General features: G+C 42.2%; 1 protein-coding gene across 1 annotated transcript in view; it reads right to left on the bottom strand.

The window, feature by feature from the left end:
- CDH23 (cadherin related 23) overlaps positions 1-20088 on the bottom strand; it is a 556038-nt gene that overhangs the window by 106544 nt on the left and 429406 nt on the right. Inside the window, exons 28-33 of the mRNA XM_077350528.1 lie at positions 16631-16691; positions 13955-14103; positions 9937-10072; positions 8088-8476; positions 7893-7994; positions 2233-2382 (exon numbers count right to left, since the gene is read on the bottom strand). Of these exons, the coding sequence (XP_077206643.1) occupies positions 2233-2382; positions 7893-7994; positions 8088-8476; positions 9937-10072; positions 13955-14103; positions 16631-16691 (987 nt within the window). The remainder of the gene's footprint in view (positions 1-2232; positions 2383-7892; positions 7995-8087; positions 8477-9936; positions 10073-13954; positions 14104-16630; positions 16692-20088) is intronic.

Here is a 20088-nt window from a genome sequence, read left to right as displayed (position 1 = left end):
TGGTGAGGCCCATAGGGATGCGAACAAACTGGTTTTATTTGTTCCCATCCAAATGCAGTTTGGTTCATGGTTTGCAGAGTGCTCAATGCATGAATCACAACTGTCATAAACTTTTAGTCACCAAACTGGTGATTTTCTTAAGGTACATGATGAGGTAGAATACCCCCCCAGTGTTCTAGAATCACCAAACTTGCAGTGGATCTCTGGCTGCCTTCCTCCTACATGCCCTCCAAGTTTGGTGCAGATTGTATTTACAACATCTGAGTTACGACACCCCCAGAGAAGGTGCCCCAAGGAAAGTGCTTTCTGGGGAAATGAGAGGTGTGTCAAATGGACCCTCAACAAGCTAGAGATATCAAAGTTTCAGGGGACCTCCCCTGGATGCTCTTCTACATGGCCTCCAAGTTCTCCCTTCCTTTCGTTTCTCTGAAGTTTCATAAACATTTAGATTGAGCAGAGATAGTCTGTCTGGAAAGGTATCCATTCATAAACCACAGCTTGAAAGTTTGTGGAAAGTTCGCGCTGGTTCATCTGCCATGAACTAGTGTAAGAATATTCATGAACTAGTGTAAGAATATTCAATTGCCATTTTTTTTAAAAAGCCACAGTAATCTGAGGAGGGGGAGAAAAATGTGGGGAAACCTACCATGTGGATGCCCTGTTTCAGCTGCCAGCACTGTTCTCCCTCCAGATTAAATACAACTCTATCAATCAGTCACATCAAATACCTTTATTTGCATAATCATCATCATAATAAAACATTTATACAAAGGACAAGGTGGTTCAGATCCCAGGTCACTTGGAGAAAATCCCATGAAGGAATTTTGCAATTCCTTTGGTTACTTGAGGGTTATGATCCGATAAGAGAAAGTGTACTATTGATGCAGGACTGCCCCCACAAGAGGAAACATGTGCCATTCTCTGAGATGGTTATGTTGCTCACAAAAGAGAAGAACGTGTTCCACTGACTCAGGTTTCTTTGCAGGACATGGGCAGAGTCTGTCGGTATATTGGATTTTAGCATACCGACCTTTAGTCACTGCTGTTGGTAGGAGGTTCAGCCTTGTTAGCATAAAAAATTGCTTCACGGAAGGTGATTTTAAAGATGTGAAGTACTCCGGGATCCTTCTTGCTGGGGGACAGATTTCGAAAAAGGTGGGAGAGCATGTTCTATGTGCTCCAGCGATAGTGTTATGATAGTCAATATCCAGGATTCGTTGCCTGATGATATTGTAAGCTTGGTTCTCTTCAAGGTTTTCTAAAAGCTCAATAGACAGGCCTATAGACTTTAGTTTGTTGTTAATCTTCATGAACCAGGGTGATATAAACTTAGCATAAGGTAGACGAGATTCCCAGCTTGGGCTCTAAAGTTCAGGCGGAGCCAGTATTTAAAGATACGGAGCCAGGCTAGAGTGGCCACTTGGGTAATGCCGATCTCCAAGTATATTGTGAGGGCAGAGATGCATTCGGGGAGGCCCAATAAATGGTGAAGGAAGGCGGATTGCAGCCTCTCTACTTCTGCAGGGGAAGTACCCCATACTGATATGCCACAGAAGAGTTTTGAAATTAGCATGGTTTGAAAGATCTTAATAGCAGCAGGGAGGTTTTGACCTCCCTTAGTAAAATAGAATCTTGCTATTGCGTTTGCCTTGAAATTAGTGCAGGTTGATATCCCAGCCTTTAAAACTCAGAAGAGAGCCTGCAGATTTTAAAGTATACCTTTCCAACTTAAATAATCAAGTTGGCAGAGATATCTGGTGATTGTGAGGCCTAGCAGGACTCTCATATTGGTTCCCTGTGCTCCGATTTTGTCCAAATCAAATCAGCAGGTGCTTGGAAAAGCAGTGGTTTCTTTTTCAGTCCATGAAACTATCTGCACAGCTGATTCTGTGACCCTGAGTTGGATGTATACCACCTTAGAATGGATCAACTATTTAGCACAAAGCAGGAAGTGTGTAGTAACAATGAAAGTATGTGTTATAACAATTAAAGGAAGAAAACTGGGTTACCATTAATAGTCAGCATTTGTATGTTGCTAATCCTCTATGCAATGTTCCTTTTCATTTCCAGATCTCTTTACACAGAAACTAACCATTCATCAATCCCAATCCCGCATCCAAAGCATTGATCCATAGTGCAATAAGCCAAATCGGACCGATCAGCCCATCCTATTCCCTCCACACATGAATTTCACAGGAACTGTACATTGTGAAAGCACACAAGCATTGCTACCTGCCCATTGCTTCCTGCATCAGGGTCTCTGGCCAAGACCAAAGCTATCCGCCGTCCAACAGAACTATCCTCTGCTACACTCACAGATGAGTCAGAAGTAATGTCAAACTGTGGACTGTTGTCATTCTCATCCAAGATGGTGATGGTAACCTGTCCAATGGAGAATGCAAATATGAATGAGAATTTTCCCCTCTGACTCTCAGAAGCACATCTACTAACTTATTTGTTTCGATCAATATTTTTGAATAACTGGAGCAATTTATCAATGAAACATCGGGGTGTTTCTAGACTGGAAAATTGCAATATGTTTAATTTACTACTGAAAGAGCTGTGTTGGTCTGAAACAGAACAGGTAGATCCAACTCTAGTAGCAACTCTGAGACCAACAAGATATTCAGGCTCTAAGCTCTTGAGAGGGAAAGCTAAATTATATGATGAAGAGAGAATTGACTCTTGAAAGCTAGTACCCTGAATATCTTGTTGCTACTGAACTTGAATCTACTAGATCTAAGGTCGTTTCTGAGAATTCAAAAATATGTAATGTAGTTCCATCACAAACAAATTGATGGGGCTGGGTGAAGGGAGAAACTGGACATTGATGAGGAGGGCAGCTGTTCCCTTTCCCAGTGGTGCTGCTTCATGAACTCTTTCAGGCCAGCAAGATATGGACATTCTAAAAGCCTCTAAGAACTTTAAACACCCACAACAGCAAAATGTTCCCAGGATTGTTTCTTCATAACGGTAAAAAGGAAGGAGGGGGCTAGTTGTTGTGGATTCACTGCAGCTGCAGTCATGAGTTCAGAATCACCCAAAGGGTTCCCAAGCTGTGTTTTCTGTTATTAGCAAAAGGAAATGTTTTCACCTCTAAAAATAACTTGGTAGACATCTATGTATATATATACATCTAAGGGGTGGGGAGAGAGGAAGATATTTTCATTCTAAGTATTTATTTATCTGACTAGAGGTTCAAGATGCAGAATTAGGCTACATGGCCTGCTTTTAGACAGAGCCTTGAGTACACAAGCTCTCTCTCATTTCTATTTTGATTTTTACTGTTGCAGTGAAAAAAATCAGGTAGAAGAGGAGATGCTCAGTTCCATTTCAAGAATAAACAGCTGTAACTGCTGACATAGAAGCCAGAATGTGCCTCTTTTAGTTCACCTCAGTAACCTGTTACTGAGTCTCATATGGATTATTTTCCATATTATTCTCAGATTTCTGGTGCTGTACTAAAATATACAAGATTTCATTACTACTCTTTTACATATTGCACTGCTTTGTCTTCCCAATGAAACCAAGTTAAAAAGGTTTTCATCTTGTTCAATTTAATTCTGGAGGTGAGAGACCTAAGCTTGTAAAGGTGTGAAAAACAGGGATTTTTTAAAAAATGCAAAAAAAAAGTTTCCTCACAGTTCTGCAAAAACATCCAACTTGCTGTTGCTTATATTTTAAAGGTTTAAACAGATGGTAAAATGCAAATTGCAGGCGCAGGCAGCCTTAATTTGCTTCTGTTTCCTACGGAGAATGGAGAGGAGATTTAACCCAGATAGCAGAGAGGAAGAGCTGATTTTGGTTAGTGAAATTGAATGGGTATTAAAGAGTTAAAATGCCCTCTCTCCTGTACTTGTAAGGGCCTGAAATAAAATGAGGCTGCAGGAACCTGTAAACCAACTTGGTATAGTGGTTAGGAGTGCCAACTTCTAATCTGGCAAGTTGGTTCACCGCTCTTCCTCCACATGCAGCTAGCTGGGTGACCTTGGGCTCGCCACAGCACTGATAGAGCTGTTCTGACCGAGCAGTGATATCAGGGCTCTCTGAGCCTCACCCACGTCACAGGGTGTCTGTTGGGAGGGAAGGGAAGGCAATTGTAAACTGCTTTGAGACTCATTCTGGTAGAGAATGTGGCATATAAGAATCAACTCTTCTTCTTCTTCTAAGTTGCACTTTATGAATGGACCTGCAGGACATGCGATTTTCATATTTATCTGTCTAAGCCCTAAGAAACTGGAGGTGGGAAGATGGACTCCTATTCAAAGATCTGAGAGAAACATTACTCTTCCCCCACTTCAGCTATATGTATAGGGAGAAGGCATTGTTCAACACCATCATAAAGAAGTTCATGAAGGATTCCAGTAAAAAAAAAGGGGGGGGTCTACAATTTTATGGCACTCTAAAGTCAGCATAGAGGAAATAGGTCATGCTATTCAGCACACATAGGCTGAACAATAACTTTCGTCAAGAAACAGTTTTCTCAATGTGATTTGGAAAGCTTGTATCATACTTGTAAGCAATTCTGGCTATATAGCTGAGAACATAATGGCCTCACATCCAAGTCTGATAAAGGTCACCTATCATCTTACATCTGGCATTCTATGTTGTACCAATTGTGAAAGTATGTAGCCGCACCTGCTTTTGTGAAAAAAACAAACAGAAAGTATCAAAGGCTGCAATGAATAAGGAAAAGCTGAACATGACAGGGGAATGAATTTACTTGCCTTCTGTTGGAAGGGTCCACATATGTCACATAGAAGGAGGAAAAAAGGAAAAAAAGGTTATTAGTTTTTCAGCCTTCTAAGCATTTTAGGCTGAAATTAGTACTGAGTAGAGGAAGTTGTGGGTGTCAGAAAAAACAAACACCCTATGCTCTTCTCATGGCTCTCATCCTCAGCTGTTACATCATCTAGTATCTTGATCAGCCACAATTTTAACACCCAGGACCTATCAGCAAATACTGATCTATTCCCCATTCTACATTCAGCAGTCAAATGCCTGAAGAAGAAAAAAATCTTGTCCTCATTCTTATAAGGATGTTATTTACTATGTAGCGTTATTAACCTCCATGCAATGACAATTTCCTATCCTTATTTCTACATGTTAAGCCACAGTTAACGGGCCAGGGCATTTTTCGCCATGCCTGTTGGCAACCCTAAACCTACCTTTAGCCAGAATGCACCAAACACATAAGCTATGGGGCCCCTTCAAAGCTCCTTCCTGCCTTCTGTGCTATTCAGTATTCCCCCTCATTGGCCATAGCCTTTGAAAAGAGCTCTACTGAGTCCAGCGCTATCAGTACAAGCCTTCAAGGGGCAAACTGGCGGCAGCAAGAGCAGGCCACTCTGTTGTGTGAACCCCAAGGCAGTGAAGGCACAGAAAATGGCCGTTAAACACCACCATTCTAAAGTGACAGTTAGCTCGGCCATGAGGAAAACCAGAAGTATCTCTTCTTTAAATGTAGTTTCTTCTTTAATAAAATGAGCATCGATGACAAAAAGAAACACTCTTGAGAGGAAAAAAAAAAGTCCCTTCAGCCTCAAGGGGGAAAAACCAAAACCAAAACAGAGACCAGCAGAGGAGATCCTCTCTCTGCAGCAGCAAAAAGAGAACTGAGCAGTGCCCCTCCTCTGGAGGGAAGAGGAGAGCCCTTAGTCTACTTGAAAGTTTGGGATTTTTTTCTGTGGCAGTCATGCACGGATCCCAGTGGGAGACTGCACAGAATGAAGTCTGGAGATGGAGATCAAAAATCCACGCTCACTTAATGTTGGTCGAGTTTCTCCATCTGCTCTCCAGCTAACACCCATGCGTCTCTCTATAGTCCAAGAAGGTTGGAACACTGGGAGAAGCTCAGGGAGAGACCAGGAGAAATCAGCTCTCACCCCCCACCCCAGCTCCAAACCATCAGTTTGGGATTCAAAGAAAATGAGCTGACTGCTCTTGTTTTCTGCAACACATCAGTATTGAGTGCAAAATGAGTGCAAATGAAATAATTGATTGTTTCATTTTTGTCCACCAGATACTGACAAGATGAGCTGACAGCTTGGACTGCAGAAAACAAAAGCAGTTTGAAGTGGGCAAAAGAGAAGAAAAATCAGCTGCAGTTCTGAGCCCCCCCCCCCCCATTTTGCTACATCTCAAGAAGGCTACAATGCAGCAAGTTTCCCAAGCTGGGAGATCAGAAGAACTTGACTCCCAGCTGATCTCTCACCAGCTAGCAGTCAGGTTCCGATTGCTTGCAAGTAGCCTTTTCAGGTGAATTTAGCAATGGGGCTGTGAACACCAAACAGCTTGCCAACACCAAGCAGCTGCCTGACCGTCAGTCATGACGCTGGCTAAACCCAAACCAGCAGGTGTTCAAGCACAACTACCTGAAAGTGTTCAAGTTACAACTATTGTGGAACAAGAATAATCAGATTTATTACAATTTAAAATCCTTTCTTGAATATTGCTAAGGGCCTTCCTTCTCACCCCCCTCCCCCAGAAACCAATGCAGGACAAGCCATTTCAGACTAAATTATTGTAGAATACACCAGGTAAGGGAGAACCCTCATCAATGTGTAACACAATGAAGGCACTGGCATTTCAACTGGGGTCTTACAAGTATACAGAAATGTATGTGAGAGAGACGCATGTGAAGAGAACATCTGTGTATATCTTTCTGCAAAATATTCTCAGTTCCCAATTATCTTGGGGCTTGTCTGGTTCTCAGCTTGCTAAAAGGAAATGCTACGGGTGCAACTCCACAGAAAGCATCATCCATTCACTGAGGAATATACAGGCAGTTTTTACAATCACTGCTTAGATAGATACTGAGCCGCATCCTTTATATTTGCTGACTATGCATCAGTGCTGTGCCTGAACAGAGACTGCCAATCTGTCTTCATTTAGGTTGGATTGCTTCATGTTTGCTTCACAGCTTGTGTTGGTTTTCCACAGCAAATACAAAAAAATAAAATAAGATCTGTTAAGTAGAGATGACAGCTAGAACAACAATATTAATATAACTTAGTCACTCCTTTTACACATCCCTAATCTCCCTGAAGATCTCAGCCCCATATTAATGCAGATGCATTTCTGCAATTCGTCTACTGACATTTAGGGACAATAACTACATGCAAAGAAAAAAGGAAGGGGAAAAGAGCTGTGAGTTAGAGAGCAGTCTCCAAATTGAGCTTGATTCTTGGTTGCTTTTTAGAATGTGTGCTGCGTTAGATAGTATCAAAATGCTATGCTTAGCTAATATATATGTTCTTATACCAAGAGGGGATGGGAAGGGGATGTGGAACAGATTTTAAAAGCATAAGCTTTTCTTCATTTGGCTTAATTCTGGCCTAATTTCAAATCTAGTAGTAAGGTGTCAGCACACTGCACCTTGAAAGCAGGAGCCAGGTATCAAAATGTAGCATCTGTTTGAACTCAGAAAACTTTGTAAAAGGTTACATGGATAGAAGGCATTTTGAACATATAACCCTCAGGAAAAATCCTTTTATGAAATGAATGAAGCAGCAAGGAAATTGTGTGCTAAAATTCCTGATCCAGTAATCAGGTGGTAAATGGATATAGATAAGAGGTTACTGTTCCTCTTACAGAAGCTTTATACCTCTACGAGTTGTCGAATTAAATGCTCTCTGGCAGGAAAGCTAACTCCAGAAATTCCAACTAATAAAGGAGTTTTTAGCCCCGTTCTTATTCATCCTATTCCTAAATGATCTTGCTCCAGCCTTGTTGGGAGTAGATGGCCATAGCCCTAGACTTGGCTCTGTCCAGGTACCCTTGCTGCTTAATGGGAATGATACCATTTTATTGTCCCCTTCCTGGGTGAGTCTGAAATGCCTGCTGAAAAATGTTTTTCTGAGTTTTGTGTGGCTACAACAAAAATAGCTCACCACAGTTGAATCAAGCTTTGGACCACCATCATCTGCTACCACAGTTAGGGTGTAGAAATCTCCCTTCTCTCGATCGACTTGTCCTTTGATTGTGATCACACCCTGTCAGGGAAGAATGAAATACATGAAAGTTATAGATCTCCACGATGCCAGGCTATTTTACCAGCAGAAGGAAGCTGTAGGCTAGATACTTACAGTGATTCCATTGATCTTGAACAAAGACAGAGCTTGGGCATTAGTGTTGGGGTCAAATTTGTATGTGATTTGGTTGAGATTGTCAATGGAGCGTGCCTGGACTCTCAGCACTTCAGAGCCCAAGGGGATGTTCTCTGTGATCACTGCTTCATAGGTGACATTTGAGAACTGCACTGCCTCATCCAGTTCATTCAAGAGGCTGACATAGACACTGCAGAAGCCTTGGTTTTTGGGGGGTGCTTGATCGGTGGCTGAAACATTCATCAGGTAACTGGTTTTTGTCTCATAATCCAAGTAGTCAATTGTGGTAATGAGGCCGGTGCTCTCATCAATTTCAAACTTTCCTTCGGAGCCTGAGACAATTTTATAATTTACCAGACCTCCATTTCCTTGCAGGAAAAAACAAACAATCCAGGATTATTTGAATGCCATACAATAACTGTTCTCGTGGATCTGAAGAGGGCTAAAATGTTTTATGAGAACCTGGAGCCATCAGTTTTGGAATACAGATAGAGTACAGACAGTGGGAGTGTCCAGATTACATAAAGACAGGATCTATAGATACCATAGAGCAGGGGTGGCCAAACTGTGGCTCTCCAGATGTCCATGGGCTACAGTTCCCATGAGCTCCTTCCAGCACACAGGAACTGTAGTTTATGGACATCTGGTGACCAACTGTTTGACCACCCTTGTTATAGAGTATAGAGAGTGTGAGTTTAGCATTCACAGAAGTCCAACAATGGCAAAGTGTTGTTCAGCTGACAGCTTCAAATTTAATATGGAACTCTTCTTCCTATTTATTTTATATAGTATAGTATTACATATGTCACTTCACAGAATAACATAAACAAAACTCCAGACTTGGTAAAAATGGTTTAGTGCCTAAATTAACACATAGCTGCCTGGGGGACTACATGGGAGCAGTAAAGCGGGATAAAAATCTTGTCAATAAATAAGATCAAATAAATAGAAGGAAGAGGAAGACAACAAGGGAAGGGAGGAGAAAAACAAGGTAAAGCAAGGGATGAATGTGAATCAGTGCAGTCACATGCATCTAAGGTCAACTACGCTTAATGTTCCAGTTCTAGAACTGGAACTTCCAATTTGTCTTCCAGCTCTGAAAAGCCACCATGGTTGATATGGATTAGGCCTGACCAGTGAAGGGTGGATGATTTTAGGTAATGCTCCATTAATTGGTAATTAGGCGCAATATTGAGACACATTCTGAGGATTCTCATATTTCTAATCCATACAATAGCTTTAACATTGCACTTGAAAGATCTATGATGGGTTTCACACGCCATGTCTCTCTGTTTCAATTTCTACACTTCTGTAATTTTCCATATAAGTATTCCCAAAATGATTTTCTTTTTACATATCTAAAGAATTGAGCTGTGACTCAGGGCAGTCTTTGAGGTGCCACTAGACTTCTGTTTTACTTTGTGACAACAAGCTAACATGGCAACCTCTCAGCAATTAAAATATAGAGACAGATCTGCCCTGATACAACCCTTCCCCTGAGCTTCTTTGCATCCGGCCCAATCCACTCTGTATATCAAAATCTCCATTTGTGTCCAGCCAACATGCTGCTTCACAGGAAAGCCCTATATAGTGGGAGGCCTTTTCCACTGGCCTGATTTAACCAATTTGTATTCCATATTTCATTTCTTAGCCAACTGAGTGGCTTAATTTGAAAAATAAAGATGGACTATACAGAATATGAAGACAGTTTTGCATCTGGCCACCAAAAATAAAAGCAGGCAGACAGGCAAGAGATCAAAGAGAACAAATATAAAACACGGAGAGACAGTCATCTGATAATTGCCACTGTTTGGTGCAGTCTCTGTACCTGTATCTCGATCTGTTGCCCGGACCACAGCAACAGATGTCCCAATCCCAGCAGTCTCTCGCAACCCCAGCCGGTTATACTGCCTTTGGGTAAATACAGGCATTTCATCATTGACATCTTCAACATATACTATTACCTAGGAAACAGTAAAAGATGTATCATTTATTTACTGGAATCTGTTCTGTAAACATAATGAGGAGCCACAGTTTAGATACTAGTGTACAGAATTGTGGAGCTATAATACATCAAAAGATTCACTCTACAGCTAAAGATCATCTTAGGCTAGGGTTGCCAGGCATGGTCTGGTAACCAACAGGAGACTGGTGTGTGTGTTGTGGGTGGCTGTAACAATGGAATTACATCATTTCCAAGGAAACCCCAGGTCTTTCTCATGTCATGACATCACTTTCATCTCTACAACAACTCATGCCTTAGAATAGGCTTCCTCAAGCAGGGTTTTGCGAAACCCTGGAGTTTGATGGCCCTGGAAGGGTTTCCCAAATGGGTGGGTATATATATATATAATTGTTAAAAGAGTTATTGATATGACCATATAGGGTCATGTTTACCCCCCATCCCAAAATGGCCTATGATGGGCCAGGAGGGTGTGGGAAGGGAAGGGGCCCTGGGTGGGCATGTACACAGCTATGCTTTCCAAGTATATCCTGCATGATCACACCACTTCTGAGATTTCTCAAAGCCTGAAGACTGTTTCAGGGGTTTCTCAATGGTAAAAAAGTTGAGAAAGGCTGCCCTAGAAGAAGGAAAAGACAATCCAGTATACCATGAAAGGGAAGAATTCTTATTCATGCTAATGCTTCACAAATGAAGCAAGCAGAATAATGGAATATTCTATTAAAGTTTTCAGGGTTTTAGTCCTACCTTTTAAAAATTCGTCTGTTCTCAGTAATGACTAGTTACTTACCTATGGTACATCAGTAACGAATTACATAGAGTCCAATCCTCAAAAGTGGAATGGGATATTCCTGAATGTACACAACATACCTGAAAACCATGCAGCTAATCATAAGGAAGGAGACTAGGATCAGCTTGCCTAATACTTTCAGTTATGAAACTGCAGCATTAAAAAACATCTCAGCAGATTTGGAGTGGGCTTTAAAAATGAAGGACAGAGGCTTTTGCAGACTTTCTCTGTTCTTATTAAATGCCATTCAAGTTTAGCAGAATGACTACAAAGAATCTCAAGAACCTATTTTACTGATTTTACTGATATTTGGTAGGGTCAAGAGCTGCTGGAAAAATCTATTCTGTGCTTGCATTTTCCATATTTTAACAGGTTGCTCTTGCCCCAGAAACCATAATAAATACACTGCACAGAGAACTGTTTGGAGGTGCTGCAGAAGATTGTAGCTGTTGATCAGGAACCCAGCTTGACTTATCCAAGAGGGCCATACTGCTTGACAGCTGTAGAGTCTAATACTGCACATCCCTGACTTCCCCTGCATCTTAAGAACATATCTGAGACTTGAACTAACACGGTCACTGGAACCCAACAAGCTCCTACTAGAGGAGTTCCGTGATCAGATTCCCCATTTCTTTCTATTTCTCTGAACAGCAGACATGACAGAGGGGATGGGGAATGAATCAGAGCTGTGGCACTGAGCACGGAAATGAGAACCCTTTCCTTTACTCAGTTTCCCTGATGGACACCTGCACATACCTGAAGGGCTGTTTCCTTTTATTCCAGTTAAGATCTGCCTTTCTAGTCCTGCTGTCTGTCTTGTTCAAAGGTCAGGCAAGTGATAAATAGAAATAGGGCAGTTTCTATGGTGGCACCTCACCTTTGGAATGCCCACTCTCTTAAGGCTGACCTGGCACATACCATAGTATCTTTCAAGCACCAGGCCAAAACATTTCTTATTATTCAGACTTTTAATTCAAGGTTTTATCTTTTCAGCTGTTTTATGTACATGTTATTTTAATCATAAGCCACCTTGAGCAGGATTCTGAAGTGGCACATAAATCTCTTAAATAAAATTAAATACCACCAGAGTTATTTACCTAGATCAGGCTTTCTTACCCTGAGGTTGTGAATTTCTTGATGGCCCTGGAAGGGTTTATGAATGGGTGGGAATTAGTTAATTTTTTAAATATATTTTTAAAATTTGTTAAACATTTATCAGGTTATATGATCATATATGGTCATGCTGATCCATTCCCCACTCCCAAAATAGCCAATGATGGGCCTGGAGGGGATGAGAAGAGGAGGGCCCCCAGATGGGTAAGTACACGGCTACGCTTCCCAACCATATTCTGCATGATTGCACCATTTCTGGGGTTTCTCAAAGCCTGAAGAATGTTTCTTTAGGGTTAGGGTAAAAAAGTTGGGAAAGACTGACCTAAAGAAAATATGTATATTGTTCCAAAGAATGTGCAAACAGAAATGTACCAATCAAGTTCTGATCCAAACAATACCCCCCCCCCCAAAAAAAAAAATTGAGTCCCAATGAGCAATTCAGTGAAAACTGCCTAAAATATTACAGGCAATAAGTACAACACTGACCCCTTTATAAACATGCCCTCCTGAATAATTCTACAATACTGTTTTCTACTATTGATATTAAAGAATTTGAAACAAGTTGGATCTTTTTGGGTGCATGCCTAATGGTCTTCCTGTAGTGGCAAACAGCATTAAGGAAGAAAGGTTAATGGCCCTCCTCTAGTACAGTCATCCCAGTCTCATTCAAGGAGCCCCCTAGGTGCTATTGACAGAAACTGAAAGTGTTGGAAGATCCAATAATGAATTTCTAGTTTCTCATCTCTTTGCACCCTAAGGCCGTTGATTCGTCTCCAAGTAAGTCAGTCTGTCTGACATAAAACACTACATTATGCATATGCTGTACTTTGAAATTCATTATGTGTTGATTTTTCTAATTCATTATGGAATTGATCCTGGAGCGGAGAGGAAACCACTGTATTAGCCATTCAGCAAATATTTGGCCCAAATTTTCACCTTTGCAAAACCTATATACACATAAACGAAGTAATCAGCAGCATTTGCACTGAAACTGTTCAGACTTTTTTGCCTACCACTGTATATAATGATCAACTGGCAGGTCTCTGTGGATATTTCTTCGTGTATTTATATTTTTCATATGGCATGTGTGTAGGAGATCCTGGCTGCCAGGCAAGAGACATCAGGAGGTGGTTTGCCATTGCCCTGCCCCTGCCTCATGACCCTGATATTCCTTAGAGAAGTGGTCCCCAACCTTTTTATCAGTGGGGACCGGTCAACGCTTGACAATTTTACTGAGGCCCAGGGGGAGGGTGTAATCTTTTGCCAAGGGACGTCGCCGCTGCTGCCTGAGCCCCTGCTCTGCTTGCTTTCCCGCCGGCATCACTGACTTCCCACCGCCCGCTGGGGGGCACTGCCAGCAGCAGCTGCACAGTGCCATGTCGAAGGGGAGCCCCAGCCATGGCGGCCACTGGAGAGAACCAAAGGTAAGCTGGTGGCAGAGTGGCAGGGCAGCCCCCAAGGTCTGGTACCGACTGATCCATGGACCAGTCCCAGTCCCCAGACTGGGGGTTGGGGACCACTGCCTTAGAGGTTACCCTTCCAAGTGCTAGCCAGGGTCAACTCTGCTTAGCTTTCAAGATCAGATGGGATTGGGCAGCTCTCAGAATAGCAGGACCACCTACAGAGAAAGTACAGGGAAATATGAATGTGTAAATTAATTTTTAAAAAGCCCCAGTCTGATGAGGACTGAAAATGCTTCACAAAGGATGGAACCTTGAGATCAACTGAGTGTTGATTACAGCTGAAAGGGGAATTCGTCTGCTCAGGCTCCTGAGAACCTTGAGAATCCTGAAGGGAGAGTTTTGGGGGTAGGTGGGATTTCCAATGTGCCTTTCCACCTGGCAATGCCCTGTTTCTGAAACTGATTCAGGCTTTATCTTACTACAATATCTGCAATAACTGCATTGGATGGCTATTCAATTATATGGTGTCATCCGTCCTACCCCACAAAGCACTTATTATATCTCAAAGAAGCATTACCCTAACAGAGCTTCTCATTGGTCCCTGCTCACTGTTGTAGGCTTCCACTTCCAGGACATGGGATGAATTGCGTTCTCTGTCCAGGGGCCGTAAGCCCCGCATGACCAGTCCACTGCTTGGGTTGATCCGAAAATTGTTGTAATTGTTTCCTGTGGATGACAAAACAGAGCAAAGCAGCACAGTACATGTTAGCATATCATCACTTCAGTAAATCTAATCCTCCTCTTCACTGGAGTCCCTGACCTGTGTAGCCCAGGCTACACAGGGGGGACACTTTAAAAAGTCAAAGTGGGGGAGAATGGCATGTACTGAACAACATTTTGAAAGTGGAGCTTAGCTTCTGTGGTGAAGTAGGGAGTGTCCACATAGCCTGGAGAAAAACAAGTTTGTTTTTAATCCCACTCAACAAGGGAAAGCCCTAGGAAAGAATGAATCAGTCTCAGAAAGAACACAAAGAACACAGACTGACCATTTCTGCACTGGAGGCTTTATATCAGGTTGCCCCACCTCTTCCTGCTCCTGCATGGGGAAGCATTCAGCCTGGTATACCTTGTCCACCCCAGATTTGTGCTCCTGCACGGGAGCTGGAGAGCAAATTTCCCAGTGTGGAAACAGTGATGTTCTCCTTTATCCTGTGTGGCAGCAGTGGATGTTTTTTACATGGAAAATAGCTTTCGTTGGGGCTGACCTGCAACAACTCCCCCCCACACTGCTCCCCCTTTTGGGTTCCTCCTGTACATCTGCAAAGGTAAACACATGACTGGGATTTTATAAGCAACCGGGTATATCTGTGTGATTTTCAGAAGAAAAATGGCCATATGAGAAAGCATTAAATACTCTCTATTACTTCTCTGCACTAAATCTCCCATTTAAGGTTATATCTTCCCTAAATATAGAAATAAGACCATGAGCCCTTTAAATGCCTTTGGAATCCCATTGATGCTTGGAGAAGACTGTGATTCCTTTAATACATTCTCACCACTCCATTGAAACAAATAGAAGATGGGGCATTTTCTTTAGGTGGGAAATATTTTAGAAATTTGGGTGGGAGCAGGGGTTGAGAATAAGCACCAATAGGTATGCTGCAAATGTGTTGCCTCTACCTCAAAAAACAGCTTCCTCAGGGCTCCAGATACACCTGGATCATTATAGCCTATGGCAGCGGTCTGCAACCTTTTTGAGGTTGTGGCCCGTTGCCAAGTGGGGGTAGAGGGCGACCCGGGGCCCCGCACATGTGTGACAGCCCTGCACAAACGTGCATGTGTGGACCTGCCTGTTTGTGCCTGGTGGGGGCACAAATGCACATGTGCAGCAGGTCCTCACATGCACGTTTTCGCTGGTGGTGTGCCGGCATCCTCGCTTCCCTCTTCCCCCCTCCTGCAGCAAGAAGCTTGCCGGGCTGTGAGCTAATCGGCTGATTCAGCGGCCGATTTGCTCGCGGCTTGGTGAGCTTCTTGATGCCGGAGTGGGGCAGGAGAAGGAGCTGTGGCCCGGTGCCGTGGACCAGGGGCTGATGACTCCCGCTCTATGGGAACCATTTACTATAATGGCTCCCCTAGCGTATAATGCAGCTAAACATTTGGATTTCCTGAATATTTACTGCATCCGAATACCATACCAGTACTGAGAATCAGAAATATCGGGAAATATTTTTGCATGCTCCTAATCAACACCTGATTTGTATGGCTTTCAACTGCTTGTTGTGGTAAGTTTAGCAAATCCTAGAGATAGCTAGCTTATAAATGTGACATTGCAGAATGTCAAATTTGCTAAATAATTTCAAATTGCCTTCTTTACATGAATTTCTTTATGAAACTTCTTGATTTGAGCAGTTCTGCCCTAAAAAAAATTGTGAAATATCTTCATCAAATATCTTTATCTTGAAATTAAATGTGTGAACCAATTCTGGGATTCACCAACTAGTCCTTTAAGATGCAGGATGTAGCCGGCTGTCTACTGCTCAGATGCTGCATGTTGGCGACATCATGTGGAGGGGCCGGAATATAACGACAGCAAAAGGTAAGTATCTCACTGTTTTTAAAGGGTGCGGAAATCCCCTTGTTCTCTTCTTGCTGGATGGCAGTCCATTCACCGTGCTGCCTCTTTGAATTCTCCCAAGGCTCTTGTCCAAGTTGCCTTCTCTTCTAATCTCTTCTCCAACTGTCTTTTTCCAACCTTCTTTTTTCAAATACATCACAAAGTTCTTTTCCTTCCAGCTCCCAGCAGGAGTTTCTATTGGCTGGAGTCAAAGTTCTATCTCCCAGCTATTGCACTTTTCCTTTGGAGCCAAGCTTAATGTATCTGAGCAGATTTACTTGGAAGTTATTATCATCATCAGCTGAACTGATTTCCAAGCTAGTGTGATTTGGATGCCTATCTTAGAATACCCAATATTAAGATATATACCGATACAATGTAAGCCACTTAGCAATACAGTTAAACTCTTAATCTTTGAAAAATGAATTGTTAATGGAACCTTATTATAATTTCATTATAATGAGAGTCACGTATATCAGAAGTGGTATTAACTAAATTAAGTTTTAAATGGGGGAGGTCCTTTTGGGCAGCCAGAGTGCAAGCAAATTGAATATGGCCTTGTTTTACAAGCGTTCTATTGTAAATTACAAAAGCCCAGTGTTAATCAGAACATACATATTCAGAAACATCTGGACTTACCTTTGACAATCCTGTACCACACACGGCCATTAACACCTTCATCTGCATCTGTGGCTTTCACCTTTGAACACAACAAGAAATAGAAAGTAAACATTAGTAATTTCAAATGTCCTACCAAATTCTTCATGCTCAAAGAAGATGACTTGGCTTAATAAAAATAAGTAGTAAAAGAATCTTGTACTGGCAAAAATTAATTCCCCCCAATGGATTTTCTAAAAGTACTTCTATAAAATTCAGCTGTACAGTTCAGTTCCATCTGAAAGCCATTAGTAAGGAGGCCTCTCACTTCCATGCAGGGAAGCTATTTCATAAAATGGGGGCAGCAACTGATAAGGCCCACAAATGAGTCGCAGCTTACTTTCTTTCTATAAGAAAGAGCAGAGAGAAATCACTGATGTGACCCAAGGTACCCCACAGGTCTCTACATGGAGAAATAGTTCTCAGGTATGTGGACCCAGGAATTGAATGGCTTTAAAGCATCAGCAGCTTAAACTGGACCTAGAAACATAACAACAGCTAAGGTAACAATTGTAAGATTGGGTATTATGAGACCTCTAGGCTATTCCCATCAATGGACAACCTGTAGCATTTTGCCCTAATTATTTCCAAATTGTCTTCAAGGGTAGTTCCATGCAAAGCATGTCACAGTAAGCAAGCCTTAATGGTATGGATTCTGTGGCATGGATCAAGGAGGTCAAATCAGCCAAGTGCAATGGGATTTCCAGTTGGTGGGCCAGGTACATGGAGGGTACATAACATCACCTGGTAAATAATGACTCATTAAGCCTATATTGAAAGGACAGGACATTTTCTACTTCAGATAGCTGGCAACCTTAGATTCTATTAGCATTGTTTAGGGAAAGCAATCTGAAATTTGCCATCAAATAAGAAGCAAAAGGTGCTACAAATAATCCCTACTAGGGATGGATACAAACCAGTTCACAACCTTAAATCTGACATGAATTTGGTAGGTTTGTGCTCCCCAAACCTAGGCTCAGAGGAGGCGCCTCCCCCAAACATTTCCTGGACCCTTTGTCTGCTTGGGCACAGGATTTTGGCCATTTAAACCCTCCATTTCACTCCCCCCCACCACCACACTTTCAACTGGAGGGAAGCAAAACAGGCTTCAAATAGCTGCCGGCCCTTTCATAGCAGACAGGTTCCCTAAATCAGCTGCCAGTCATTTCAATGCTCCATTTTGTTTCCCTTTACTTCTTGGGGGGGGGGGGAGAGGAAAACAGAACAGCCTAATCTTGGACAGTTCATTTTGGGGCTTCTGGGTCATTTGGGTTCTGAGGTTCAATAGAGGAATACCCTGAACCCTGACCACCAAAGCCATGAAGCAAATCAGAAAATACTGCAGAACATATTGACAAATTAGCTTGATTCTTTTGCACAATTTTGTGGCCAATAAGATTTCTCTTATTCACTCAAATTTAGAGGCCAAAGTAAAATCAAAATCATTTTGGGAGTCATTAATTGTTGCAGAAATGTTGAATTCAAGGCCCTGTGAAAGGAAAGAACTACCCTCCTCTCCAGTCCCACACCCACATGCCCTCTATGCACTTGTGCCTTCATCTCCAGCTTGCAAGCCCTCCCACCACCCGTGCTCAGTTGTCTGCACCACCTGCACACTGTTCCCACGATAGTACTGGCCAGTGTGTGGAGCTGGGAGTGCTGCCATCTTTGCCACCTGGTCTGCCACCACTGTATACCATCCACATGCCCTTCTTCAGTGACTCTGGGCAGATGGGAACACAGGTACAGAAAGGGGGGGATGTGACCTAGAATGCATTTGTAGATGGCAATCACAGTATAGATAGAGTTACATGAATTAAAGTGATATGAATGCTACAATGAATTCACATGGGGACGTCAGTTTCCAAGTGGGAACTGGGGCTCCCCCAGAATTACAGCTCATTTTCAGACTAGAGAGGTCAGTTCCCCTGGAGAAAAGGGATGCTTTGGAAGATGGACTCTATGGCTTTATACTCCTCTGAGGTCCTTGCCCTCCCGAGGCTCCACCCCCATATCTGCAAGAGTTTCTCAACTCGGATCTGGCAACCCTAGATTCACATTATTAATTCTTTCCATCATGAAATGTCTTTTTGTGTGTGGAGTAAAGGACTGTACTTGACTTCTTTAAAATTCATGAGATTTGCATTTAACATATTGCCTGCAAAAAAAGAAAAGTTATTTAGTTCGGAAAAGCAAGTTTTTTTCTGAATCGAAATTGTTTTTAAACAGCCACTGTGAATATTTTTTAAAATGCATTTGCCCCATAGTACTTCTGCTGTACTGTATACTTTTGCCTTAGATTCATGGGGTGCGGAATAAGGGAAGTGCTGACAGGTAGCAAGTGAGTTCCTGTAGCATCCTCAACAACAAACTGCTACCCTGTGAATTTTTCAGTGGAGGAGGCCACATAGTAATATTTCAGATAAATAAACCTCAGACTAGTTCCCAAATTTCAGGCAAGTAGCAAGCGAGCACACAGTCACTTCCCTTTTTGACTGATGATGATACTTCATATAATACTCGAAGGGGAACATATGCAGACTACAAATATGCATTTCCTCTGTGCAACTTCCCTTCTGAACAAAACACCAAGTACTATCAACTGAATACAGAAGCCACTGTGCTTTTGGCTAATAGTAGGTAACATCTGATGATTCTATCAGTAAAACAGAGCATACACAAACTATGCAACAGTTTCTTCTCTCTTATGCTTCAGCATTTGGTACATCTGCATATGGAAAATCTCTTTTAATTTAGAAGCCCTTTGAGCAGTCTGTCACATAGCAGCTGGGGTGTAACAATGTACCAGTACACAAATAAACAATGAACCAGAATAGCAGAGATCCAAAATTCAATAAAACTTATGGACAGCTGGGTTTGAGCAAGTCTATCAGCTGTCTGATACACCTTCAGCACTGTTATCGATAGGAAATGGTGATTGCACAACACTGGTTCAGAACTTGTGATAACACCTGCAGCTTCTTCAGACCGTGTCAAAGTTTGTGAGATACTTCAAATAAATAAACCTCTATTTCTATCATAAATAAACCTATTGTGCTCTGTAACACTAAAGGGAAGATAGCACAACGATACCATCTGGTGTTCCTAATGATTACTGCATGCGCCTTCTTCCCCTAAACACAAGCGCAGAGATGGGAGGTGGCCTTAGCTCTAAGGAACTGTGCACTTACTGTAGGCAGACTTGCGTACAAAGCAGGGGTGGTTTGATTTCTCAGGATCAGTCACATTTACATTCCAATCCTGCTTTAATCCAAAGGACACACCCTCAAAATCCACACACTTAAATTGAAACCTCCTAAGAGGAATTTTATGTTCTATCTAGTCTGGCCGCCAGCAAAAACAGTTCACTCACTGCTCCCCTCCTCATATGGGCACTCCAGTTGCATTCTCATAGGCATATAGTTATGCAGCATTGGGGG

The sequence above is a fragment of the Paroedura picta genome, chromosome 8, assembly GCF_049243985.1.
Source record: "Paroedura picta isolate Pp20150507F chromosome 8, Ppicta_v3.0, whole genome shotgun sequence".
NCBI classification, from domain to species: Eukaryota; Metazoa; Chordata; class Lepidosauria; order Squamata; family Gekkonidae; genus Paroedura; species Paroedura picta.
The sequence above is the reverse complement of the archived record's forward strand: the minus strand, read 5'-3'. Positions and strand labels throughout refer to the sequence as shown.